Raw genomic sequence first — 12966 nt, 5'->3', positions numbered from 1 at the left:
CGATTTGGTGGCAAATATATGATGGAGACACAGGTATTCAATACGCAGATAACTCTATAAATAGTCTAACGGTATAAGTTTATTTTGAATTTAAGGCAAATTTAAGCAACAAATAATTATTGCAGTGTTATGTTTCTATTGGGGAAATGGACGCCATTGAAGGCTGCGGCACAGCCCATTTGACTATCGAAGATGAGAGACGCAAACACCTTATAAATTCTGGTCAATATACGGACGCGCTGTTGTTGTACGACATCGGACTTTCGGGAGGAGGGCACAACAACATGGAACTGCACTACGGTACTCTGAAATCGCTTCAAAAGTCCGGAATGTACCATACAGCTTTACAGCACATCAAGTCTTTGCCAGAATCAGATGAACTAAATGATTTGAAGTATGAATGCTTGAGTTCACTGGGTGAGTGCAGAATATTATATAAAAATATGTTATTGAATATAAGTTCTATCCAATTATAGGAAATTGCAAAGTAAAGAAGGAGAAAAAGAAGGTGAATTCGATTGTATATTTTATTTAATTTTTTTCATCGGAAGTGTTTATTGTTGTGTTGATTCTATCATATATTAGTTTAGTAGATTGGTGTCGTTTTGTGGAACATTGGTTTATAATTTTTATTAGACGTAGATGTAGTATTTTAGCCTGAAAGAAGAGTTTTGACCGGATAATGAACTTTATCATTTTGGAATATATTTATTTATTTACTTATTAATTATTATTCACTAGTTTTTATCCACAACTTTGCTCGCGTGACCAGTATACGAAGTAGCCTTTACTAAATTGATGAATATATTTTAGGTGACTGGAGTGATATTGTAGACACTCGAAGTTTGCAAGAGAAATTTGAAGAGAGTAATTGTAATCCTCAATCTATTATAAAAGCATTTCGGTACGCTTGTCTCAAAGATTGCCTAACCTTACAAGTTACACCTAAATTGGACAATAGACTTGTTGTACCTCTTAACAGAGCGAAGCTTGCGGTATCTAGGTTATGCCAGGATCTTAATATGGAAAATTGCCAAAATGTATATAAAGTATTAACAAAGATCCACCTGTTTTGTGATATTGAAGATTATTTCGCCGTAAGAACATATGAACTTCCAATAGAAACATTGCTTAGTAAATGGCGAGTTGAAAAACTGCCAGCATTTCATGATTTTAAGCACCTAGAAGATCTAATAAGTCAACGGAATATGATGCTCGAAAATGCAGCAAAGACACATGTTGGAGTTGTGAAAGATATTATATCGTTACAGTTACAGTATGTTGGTGAGTATTTAATTTGATATATGAGTGGAATGGGCATCATAGTATATTCTATGATGCCATTGCACTGTTCATATTTACGGGTGATGGTTACCGCTTTTAATCAGTTGGGCTGTCAACTTGTTTGCCATTTCAAGTTTTATAAGAAAAATATTTTTCCCTTGTTTTAAATGAACTATTGCGTGTGTGTAAGTTTAATGTTACTATCTCAAAATTTTCAGAACTTAGTCTAACTAATCAACGAGTCCAAATGGCACAACGACTTTTAGCAGCAGTTAAAAAGTTGGAGTCGTCGGAACAAATAGTTCTATTAGAGAGTCAAATTTCTTGGGCTAAAGGACATAAAGATATAGCCCTGTCCTTGTTACGTGACGTCGTTTCCAATAACAACCCTTCGGCGATATCATTAAGGTGCGTATTATTTTTTGTTCATAATATGAAACTCTTGCTATGGAATATGTGTTAATTATTATGTATTGACACATTTTTAACACATCCCTTTTTGTTAAAATACTCACTACATAATTTTTTGTTTATGAAATTATTCACTGAAAATTACACTAAAATTATAGTATGTATGGTCTAATTAGGATTTCATAAGACTGATTGTATTATAAGAATACTGGAAGATTTTATTAATTACTTGAAAATTTTATTTACTAGGCAATTTGGCTTATGGATGGCCGAGTCGAAATGTGATAGTCCTAGGGATATTATAGATAAATATTTAAAAAGAAGCCTTGACGTTTTAAATAAAAGCGACGATACAAAAACAATGTTGAAATTGTATAATGACATTGCAAAATTCAGTGATGTCGAATATAAGAAGGTGTGTATAAGTTAAAATACTCATATGTTTTATTGTTAAAAGTTTCGTATATTTTAATGTAATATTAATGTAAACTGGTAGTATTATATTAAAATTATGATATGTTGTATACTATAATATATAATTTATAATATTTATTGAATGAATGAATGGTCTATTTTCTCTTCGCAAAAGGTAGTAAAAATATTTATTAAATACTAACTATATATATACAGCGGGTTAACTCGTGAATCAGTACACAAATTATCCTATCTGTTAAGTTAGGATATGACCTACCTATATACCAAATTTCAGTAGTTTATGCATGAAAGATTAACAAATATCCATCCATTCTTACAAACTTTCGCATTTATAATATTAATAGGATATAATTTATGATTTTAGGTGGTATCATACATGAATTCTTCAGTATTCCAAAACAAGGTGGAATGTTTAAAAAAAATGAAGGAAACAGTGAATTTGTCTCAAGTTGCACAGGATGGCTTAACTGAGTAAGCTGGTTTTTGTTACCCAAAATAAAAAGCCTATAAACACTGTTTAGCTATTAGATCGATTGAGTTAATCTGTAATCGTAAGGGTTGAAAGAATTTTTTTTCTATATAAATATGGGAGATTAATAAAATCACTGTCACCACTATTTTCGCCCACCCCCGCTCATACAGACGTCACCACAGACAATGCGAACTATGGCCCGCACTGCGAGGCGAGACACTGTGACGCCAAACGCTAAACGCCCCCTATAGAAAACATCCGGATCCGGATGAAGTTAAAACAATTTTCGGAAGCGATAAAAAAACAGTGAATTCATTAATCGCCCGTATTTATATAGACATTGAATAAAATGAACATAAGCTTTAGAAATAATATTTTTAGTTAATGAAAAAAAAGTAATAGAGTTATATATTTCTAAATAGGTTTTGAAGATTTTTTTTATATTTTTAACCAACTTCAAAAAGAAGGATGTTCTCAATTCGGTTGTATTTTTATGTTTGTTCCACTTTAGCCAGTTATAAATTGATTTGGAAAATTCTTTTTTTCACCTGAATGGTTATATTTACAGATTGCTCCTATGGGAATTTTATCAAAATCGATTTAGTAGTTTATTTTTTAAATAAAAATAACTGGTTTTGTTACAAATCAAGTCAGTTTTTTTTTATTGTAATACAATCTTAAATGTTTTAAACGTAGTAGTACATATTAGTAATACTTTGTACTCAGTTAATAATATAAGCTTAATTAAAAAAATGTGTATGTTTTACAATAAATGGTTAAGTGAATCATCAGAGATGCAAGTAGATAGATGGACAAAATTTTCGGCTTTTACAATTTTATTATAGTTTTATTTAATTATACTGAGAACATATACTTTTTTGCTCTTGCAATAAAATTGCTGTAATGATATTATATTAAGAGTATGTTAGTCTAGACCATACCATTACGTATGGTATTTTTATTTGTAGTGAGGATAGAATAGAACTAAGAACAAATGGAAAATTTATGCAATTGGATGAAGCAGAAATCAGTTTCACCAAAGCTGAAAAAGAAAGCTTTTTGTATTCTGCAATGAGGTGAGAATTTTTTTTTAATTTACTGTATTCAATAAGTTTTTTTTTCCGTATACAGTTATAATAATATAAAATATAGTTAATAAAATTAATAGATATATTATTACTTTTTATTACGTACTTAATTGTAATAATTTTAATAATCATAATATGGTAAAAGCTCATACATTCAAAACCGTGTCGTCGGCGGATATAATGTTAATAAGTTGCTATGATGGGGTGGGCGAGAGATGTATGATTATGTACGGATGTATATATCCCTGTCTCGTTACAGTCACCGCTAATACTGTTGTGGAAAAGATATTTTACTATTTGAAAAACTTTTTTTTAGTGAAAACGATAAAAAAAATTGATGTTCTAATATCAAATTGTTGCTTTTTTTTAGATATTATTTACTATCTTTGAAACAATGTGAGGAGAGCAATCTGTCTGTATTCAGAGTCATCTCTCTGTGGTTTGATAATCCTAATTTGGTGTTAGAAGAGGGCGACTTTAAAGATTTATTAGATGAAATACCTTCTCGCAAGTTTATAACCGTATTGCCGCAGCTAGCTCCTCATCTAACTAATGAAGATACTGTGTTTGCTGCAAATTTACGAAATATAATAAGTATAATATTTATATGATTTATCCTATTAATCCTACTAATAAGTGGAAATTTGTAAAAATTCCGTTATGATGTTTCAACGACTAGCCATGACCCGGGAGCTTCGTCTATGGTCGTGTTGTGGTGTTAAATAGCCTATAAACATCTTCAAGAAATGACCTATCAAATGCAAAAAGTTTTTTCAAATGTCATTGGTTCTTCTAAAGTTTAGCGCGTTAAAACAAAGAAATTCTTCCGCTTTTTTATACCACTGAGGTGGCAAACAAGCATACGGCCCACCTGATGGTAAGTGGTTACCGTAGCCTATGAATACCTGCAAAACCAGATTATTACGCTAGCAATGCCGTCTCTGAAGAAAACTCTTTACTTCCCTTTTAAAGAACCCCATGCTGTAGTCTCTTGGGAAAACCTCGGCAGGGAGGTCATTCTATAACCTGAGTGTTCGTGGGAGGAAACATCTCTGAAACTGCGCTGTACGCGACCATTTAGGCTGTAGGATATGAGGATGAACTCCCTGTCGATGGCAAGTCGTGCGATGGTAGAAATTTATTATACTAAGTATACTCGTAGATGAAGAATAAATGAATTCTGTTAATTAATAGTTATACATACTTTACCTACGTTGTTTCTGTTGCAGAGCGATGCGCAATAGAACATCCGCACCATACGCTTCCAATTCTGTTCAGTTTAAAGAACTCCGATAAGGACAAATTTATATTGAACACTAGTACGACGAACATTGGTTATCGAACACAGTACAAGCGATCGCAAGAGCCACGCGTAATAGCAGCCGACAATCTTATTAAAGAAGTGGCGAACGAAAGTGCCACGTTGTCTACTATTGTAACGCAGATGGAGAAATTATGTGATGGTCAGTATTCTCGTGAATTTTTCCAAATATACATGAGAAACTACCAATGGCATGCCATAGTTTCTTAGGGGGAGGCGAGCAGGTCGTGCTCACCCCAGTTAAAGGAACAGAATTTTCATCTAAGAGCAGAGACATGTCTGAGAGTAGATTAGATTTAGCCTTTTTTAATGAGCTACTATTTTCTCCTCTTCTTGGAAAAAGATCTTAAATACACTAATAGAAACTGTTATGTAAGAGTTAAGTTTTTCATTCGACTTAAAAAAGGAGGTTTTCAATTTAGTAGTATTTTTGTATGCATGCTATCTCATAACTTCGTCAGTTGTAAACCGATTTCTTTTTTATCTGAAAGGGGTGTCGCGGACATTTTTGCTATAGATTTTATTTCTTTATTTCAAACTGTTCAGGCAGTGCACGCCATATTATTGAATTATTGCTGACTTTAATTACATTTCTTGTGATTAGTTATTGAAAATATATGTTTACTAAAATAAAAAGTAATCTACAACACTCGGGGATAATATACCTTTTTAATAGTGAAAGCATTTTTAAAATCAGATAAATAGTACCGGAGATTACCGCGAACATCCAAACTCACCTTTTTATAATATTAATATAGATATTTCATTATGAGTCTCATATAGTACGCGTATACCAAATTTTATAAAGATAAATCGTAAAGGCTCTATATGGTAACAAACAAACAAACTCACTTGTACATTTATAATTACTAAGGATTATAACTTTTACAGAATATTAGCTTTAAATATTATTATTGTTGTATTTTTCAGCGATGATAAGTTTTGCTAATTACAAAATAAAGTCAAAAGAGGCTAAACAAAGAGTTCCATCAGCAGAAAATATTAACAACCTGGGTCGGTTGGATGCTATAACTATACCTACAATCTCTCTGCCAATCAAACATGATTGTGATTATAATTATTTTCCCAGTAAGTATAAAAAATAGATTTTTTAAAATGTGTATACTTATAAACTTTACATAATATACATTTTTATATATCACTTAATTGTTATTTACTTTATAGCTTTAGTATCATTTGACAAGTATTTCGAACTGGTGGGAGGGAAATCATATCCAAAAAAAATAAGTTGCAGAAGTTCAGACGGAAGCTTAAAAATTTTATTAATAAAGGTAAAGATTTTTTCATTTAAGAACTTATATTCTAGAGTAATCAGCGTTTCCGTAATGGTGTTGGTCATAGTGTTGAAATTGAATTAATTCCTAAAATATTTCGATTTTCTCTTAAATAATCCAATTAATAAAGATTACGGGACATATATAGAGGGGTTCACATAGGTGTCTTTAAGGGAGAGCCAGATGAATTATTCCTGCTACTTATTGTTTATTTTTTATTATCTGGTGCTTAGTTTAAAATGCGAGCTATGTTGTCATCTATGCTTGAAGACTGAGAGTGCTTATGCACTTATTACCCTCATGGGGAAAAACTTGAATAAGCCATTCGGGGTCAAGCTGTATACCGCTTAATCGATTTCCATAAAACATACCATTTTTTAGTGGGGCTAATACTTTATTATTAAATACATGTTATCAGTAATAATTTCAATTCAGTTTAATTATTTTCTCGTGGTGAAAATAGTTGTATTGTTATTCTGTCTTTATTTTAAATTAATTAATAATTATATAATTATAAGGGTTCATTTATTTCTTAGTTGAAGAAAACACAAGAAAGAGAGAGAGAGAGAGAGACTTGGATGTTTTATGTAAATATAATAATTTTATTATGCAACTTTTAGGATAAAGATGATCTAAGACAAGACGCTGTAATGCAACAAGTGTTCAGTATTGTTAATACTTTATTAGAAAAGAACACAATAACTTGCAGAAACAAATTAACCATCCGCACTTATAAGGTAACTTTATTTTGTATTTTTTTTTATTTATAAATTGATTAATATTTACTTATAAACTGTCCTTTATTTGTAAATAAATGAAATGTACACTTAATCCTTTAATTACTACTGTAGTGTTTCGTTCCTTTTTTACCGCTATATTCTTGGTATGTAAGACATATATAAAGTACGAATAAATATAGATTTTGTATAATAACGGATTCTTTTTTATGCACATTAATGAAATGGTAACCTCGCCTGCGCTATCGATACAAGAATAACGTAGAGGAAGTTGTATTATTATAGTATATTACTGTTAATTTAAAAGAGACTTAACTGTGTATACCCAGCGGAAAGCAATACCATGACTCATAATCGTTTTTATTACGAACTCCGTCTCATTCTGGTCAAACGTATTCAGACTCTTTTGTCGTGACTGCTATTAGAGCGTACAGTTTCGCAACTAGAATACTTTTTAAAGGATGTTAACGATTTCAATTTCAACCTGCAGTCTCTGCTTTTGCCACATCTGATTTTACTATTATATATTAAAACAGGTAGTGCCAATGTCACGTCTATCTGGGGTACTGGAGTGGTGCGAAGGTACAATGCCCATTGGAACATATTTGTCTGGAAATAATGGAGCCCATTCACGTTATAGACCTCAGGTAAAATTACATTAAAAAATATATTGGCGTGATGATTGTTGGTATTTAGCCATTTTTTCGCGTGCATGAATTATGGAAATAAGAAATTTTGTAGGATAGACCAAGTCTAGACGCCGTATCAAGTTTCTGAGGATTTTTTTTTTTTATTATTAATATAATTATCAACTACAAAATATTCTTCAGGAATACAACTGTGAAAATCGTATCCAATTTGGTACAGCAGTTTTTATGTGATGCTGCAGCAAAAATTCTAAAAATTATTATTTTGGCATCTACTGATCTTATTAAGACCTGAGGGGCCTTTATTATTTTTTTATTAAATAGGTATTTCTCTATTATTAAATAGATATATGTATATAAATAATTACATATATCGTCTGGATACAACGTTTTGTTACGTGTCGGGGAGTACGCCAGTGCCCCCGCCTAGACTCATTTTGTCGGCACCACTGTCTTATCGATTGCTAATATTTTCAGGATATAACAAGCAACGTCGCGCGGCAAAAACTTGCAAAATGTCACGATGAAGGAAGAAGTAATGAAATAAAATTAAGAGTGTTCCTTGCTATTTTAAATAATTTCAAACCAGTGTTTCATTACTTTTTTACGGAACATTATTTAGATCCTGTTACGTGGTATGAGCGGCGTTCTCTGTACACAAAAAGGTATATACCATATAAAATGCTATATTTATAAGTGTAATTCTTATCTTATATAATTTTATATTAAGTGTTACAGAAAATGTAAATAGGTATAACCCTATTTCATAAATATATAAATTAAATAGTATTCTTGATATAAAATCATTTTCGGAATTTATCACATTAAACCATATATGGCTCTATTACGTACAATCGATATTTTTTTTTACATGGTGAAATAAAAAAATTGTTTTGGGGATGTTCAGTTTCATGGATAGAACACTTTTTTAAAAGGATGCTAATGATTTCGATTTTGCTCTGTGTAGTTAGTTTTCTTACTTATTATGACTGGATTTTGGATTATTATTATATTTCTTTTTATCACATATTGAGACCTATTATGAGGTGGTATTTCTTTAAAATTATCTCTTGTTTTAATTTGATAATTTTTCGTAAATACTGTTTTATGGACCATCATAAATTAAAGATGTACTAATTTTGACTTAAATCTATTCGGAAATTGGTGTATAGAATAAAGATTTTCCTGTGATATCAAATTTAAATTTTAGAGACAGGTTTAGAGAATAGTGTCGGGATCGACGCCATTAATATTACATTATGTGTATAGTGTTAATAAAGAGTTTTTTTCAGTGTTGCTGCATCATCTATGGTTGGCTACATATTAGGATTGGGTGACAGACATGTAAATAATATTTTAATTGATAAAAATAGCGCAGAAGTCGTTCATATAGACTTTGGTGAGTGCATAATTAGGTTAGGAAGAAATAATCTTAAGCTAAGATAGAATTATGATTTTCAGACCTATGAGCTTGTTTCTAATCGCGTAATTAAAGTATTGTAATATATAATATGTTTTACAGGTTATGCTTTTGACCAGGGAAAAATTTTAAGAACTCCAGAGACGGTACCCTTTCGCTTGACTCAAGACATTATCGCTGGATTTGGATGTAGCGGTGTTGAGGGAATTTTTAGAAGGTATTTGACTAAAGATACCCATTAGATAAGGATGATCTTAATTTTTTTTTATACAACTTAAAATGGCAAACAAGCTGACGGCCCACCTGATGGAAAGTGGTAACCGTCGCCTACAGACATGAGTAGTACCATGGACATAACCGAGTATATTGTTTCGCCCATGATACCTCTCATGCGTTGCCATTCCTGAGGACTCACAAAACACAGCCATGCAAACACAACTGCTTCACGGTAGAAACACGAATGGGACAGAGGTACCCAAGTAATCGACTTATCTTAAACAATTTCAATGTAATGTTAATAGGGGTTGTACTTGTTATACTATTAAAACAATTATGTTCACAACGATAAATAAACATTTTAATTTATTTTTAATTTTTAATATGTATTAATGAGGGATATGCCCACCCAACCAAAATAATCCAATTATGCAAACACGTTTACGATACGATTTGTGTTAAAAAAAATTATGAAATATCCAATCCATGTTTCTATTTTAATGTTCAGTAGTGGTAAATATTACCTATATTTACCGTTGGGGTGGGATTCAATTACAACAGAAACCATTTGCAACATAAAAAGTATAGAGAGAGATTCTAATATAGTCTAAAGTCATTTTAATGTAAGATCACAGCAATGATCAGTATCAAGTATTTAAACATTTCCACTATTTTTCATTTTTATTAATACCTATCAGTAGGATAATATCAATGAATTTGTACAAACATCGCTTATAAATTTATTATTTTTACTCTATTCTTGTACATTAATTTATCTTTATAGATGCTGTGAAAAAACAATGCAACTTCTTAGAGATAATCAGGAGACATTATTGACAATACTGGAAGTATTGTTGTATGATCCATTATACTCATTGACTTCAAGGCAAAATATTCAGTCTGCCACAGGGAATGCAGCTGTATGTGAGTAAAATAAATGATTACTGCTTCTGTTAGGTATCAACCATCAGCCCTATTGGGTACAGTATGAAAGAAGGGCTGGAGGACTATTTTCTTTAAGTCTATAGTAACTGGACGCATCGAATAATTACCAAATCCCCTTTACAAGGGGAAAAGTTATTGTTTGTAATTAGATTAAACAGCCCCACTGCTAGCAATACATCCTATCAGGTCGACCTCCACGCGGTTCCCCCTGGAAACCATAGTGATTAATTCTTGTTTAATTGGTCACTATGGGCCAACTGACCTGCCTTCATCCTCGCCTGTCTCTCTTCACTGGTATCTCGCCAGCGTATACCGATAGCGTAGTCGAGGGTACCATTCCATCTTCACTCATTAAAAAAATCCCTTTTAAACACTCTTACAACTATAAATAAAAATTTTAAGAAAATAATAAGATGGACTTCAGATCTTGGTATGACGAATTTGTAAGCACTCACAACGTATAGAATTTACAAACGTCTATTTATGTAGGAGGCAAAGTCACGCCATTTTTATCTGAAGTGACAAAATTGTACTAAATGTTATAAGCCAATTTTTACGACGTTAGAAATTACTATTTTGTGTACTTTATGATGGAATTTAAAACTGAATTTTCTTGTTTCTTTTTTCTATGTTAAAGGTGTGGCTGGTTCAGATCGGCATCATTTAGCTGAGCGTGCGTTATTGGCAGTTAGCAGCAAGCTTAGTGGTACCGAGGGTGGCATCGCTGGAGGAGTTTCGGTGCCGGGCCAAGTCGCCCGCTTAATACATACTGCAACTGATCCAGCTAATCTTTGTCGTCTTTTTCCAGGGTGGCAACCCTATTTATAAACTATAGAATGGTGTAATCGATGCATGTATTGAATTCAATTTTTATTTTATTTTTGTACCATGGTTACCATAGTTTTTAATTTTATAATTGATTTTAAATAGAGTTATTCTGATTTACCTTTTCATTTATATAGACTAAAGTTGGCAGTGTATTTTAGTCATGTAGAAATTTAATAATAACTTTATTTTATGGAGAAAATCGGTTTCTAAAATGTTTGATTACAACACAAAGTATCAGATTTTATCTACTAATAATAAAAACCGATATAGATTTTTTGCCATCAATGATTAATTGATAATATTCTTATGTGTATAACAAGGTACTAATTGTGATACAATAATGGCCTTAATGTTCAAATTATTATGTACTTTTTCTCTATTATTATTATAATTTTAGTCTAGTCTATTCTGGTTTTAGACCTCTTTTTTTGTTAATCTAGTTATGTCTCTAGCGATAAGTCCTCGTGTCTTTCGTCTGTATTTTTATATGGCCTTAGGTTATATGTAAGCAGAGTATGAGAAAGAGTTCGTCAAACTGAATAATTTTCATGTTTATAAATTTAACAATTTTATATAAACAGAGATTTTTTTAAACGACTGATGTTAGAAATTTAACTGCAAACCTATAATGAAAGTAAAAATAATTTTGTTAATATATCGTATGTGAGCGAGATACATGAAATAGAACAGAAATTAATACACGCCGGATGCTGCTTGGATAATCCAGCTGAATTTCCTTTTAATATTTTATTGTTAGTTTTAAATGTACCTACAAAATGTTATCAAACCTCATTTATATAATTAAATAAAAAATATGATTGCTTTAAATAAATAAATTTTGTTTCTTTGTAATTTTATTCAGCAAGTTTTTATTAGTAGGCGTTCATCAATTATATGAGCATTCAACTGGGTAAGGTCAATTTTGTTTTAAATTTGTATCTGTAGTGTCAGCACATATTATAGTTACATGTTGCTAAGGTTTCCAACAGTTGAAACGTCGTTGATGGAATGTTTTTCTACGAAACTATGTTACCACAGATTTAAAAAGAAAATTCAAATATGGCGGATTTCGACCATCTTGAATAGGCGCTAGTTAATAGTGCCATTTCAAAAATAGCACTTATAACACACATTTTTTATAAATATTAAAATAACTAATAAATTATGTAATAATAGATAAAAATAAAAAAAAAATTATATTTTTGTTATAATGTTCGTCATCATCATCATTTCAGCCATTATCCTTTCACTGCTGGCCATAAACCTCCATAGACTGCCATAATGAGCGGCCCTGAGCCACCTGCATCCATTGACTCCCTGCAATGTATTTTAGGCCGATATTGCATCTAGTAGGGTTTTTCATGAGTGATAATAGAATGGTAACGCCACCTGCGCTATCGGTATACACCGGCGGGGCACCAGTGAAGGATGATAAGTGAGGATGAAGCAGGTCAGTTAGCCCATCGTGACGAATTCAACGAGAATTGTCCACGATGTTTCCAGGGGGAACCACGCGGAGGTCGGTCTAATAGGTCCATTGCTAGCAATCTCTTTTCCCCAACATCTAGTAGGAGGTCGTCCTACATTGTGTTTACACAGACGTGGTCGCCACTCAATTGTTCGTACATTTATTTTAATCATTTCAAAATAAATATTATTAATCTTGAGCAAATTAAGAACAATGATAAGATTTTCTTTAATAATTGTCATTGTTAAATACAATTAAGCCTCGTAGACCTAAATGCGGTTCCCCTTTACAAAAATATGCACATGCCAAAATCATATCCTATACTTGTTGTAAATCAGACAAAAACAATACCTTTGCACCTTATTTCAAAGTTTCTATATAATAGTATGCTATTTCATG

The 12966-nt window shown here is 31.6% G+C and overlaps 1 protein-coding gene across 2 annotated transcripts in view; it reads left to right on the top strand.

Moving 5' to 3' along the window:
* The window catches only part of LOC113516618 (serine-protein kinase ATM), a 31575-nt gene extending 19619 nt beyond the window's left edge, over nucleotides 1-11956 (top strand). For both annotated transcript variants that reach the window (XM_026901049.3, XM_031907797.2), the window contains 17 exons: nucleotides 126-417; nucleotides 814-1284; nucleotides 1503-1692; nucleotides 1945-2110; nucleotides 2495-2601; nucleotides 3571-3678; nucleotides 4061-4284; nucleotides 4920-5153; nucleotides 5942-6100; nucleotides 6197-6303; nucleotides 6927-7043; nucleotides 7580-7690; nucleotides 8168-8355; nucleotides 8983-9089; nucleotides 9213-9327; nucleotides 10111-10250; nucleotides 10909-11956. In XM_026901049.3, the coding sequence (XP_026756850.2) occupies nucleotides 126-417; nucleotides 814-1284; nucleotides 1503-1692; nucleotides 1945-2110; nucleotides 2495-2601; nucleotides 3571-3678; nucleotides 4061-4284; nucleotides 4920-5153; nucleotides 5942-6100; nucleotides 6197-6303; nucleotides 6927-7043; nucleotides 7580-7690; nucleotides 8168-8355; nucleotides 8983-9089; nucleotides 9213-9327; nucleotides 10111-10250; nucleotides 10909-11099 (3027 nt within the window). In that variant the 3' untranslated portion in view covers nucleotides 11100-11956. The remainder of the gene's footprint in view (nucleotides 1-125; nucleotides 418-813; nucleotides 1285-1502; nucleotides 1693-1944; nucleotides 2111-2494; nucleotides 2602-3570; nucleotides 3679-4060; nucleotides 4285-4919; nucleotides 5154-5941; nucleotides 6101-6196; nucleotides 6304-6926; nucleotides 7044-7579; nucleotides 7691-8167; nucleotides 8356-8982; nucleotides 9090-9212; nucleotides 9328-10110; nucleotides 10251-10908) is intronic.
* The last annotated feature ends 1010 nt before the right edge of the window (nucleotides 11957-12966 follow it).

The sequence above is a fragment of the Galleria mellonella genome, unplaced genomic scaffold (genome assembly GCF_026898425.1).
Source record: "Galleria mellonella isolate WM207_F2 unplaced genomic scaffold, CSIRO_AGI_GalMel_v1 utg588, whole genome shotgun sequence".
Taxonomy (NCBI): Eukaryota; Metazoa; Arthropoda; class Insecta; order Lepidoptera; family Pyralidae; genus Galleria; species Galleria mellonella.
The sequence above is the reverse complement of the archived record's forward strand: the minus strand, read 5'-3'. Positions and strand labels throughout refer to the sequence as shown.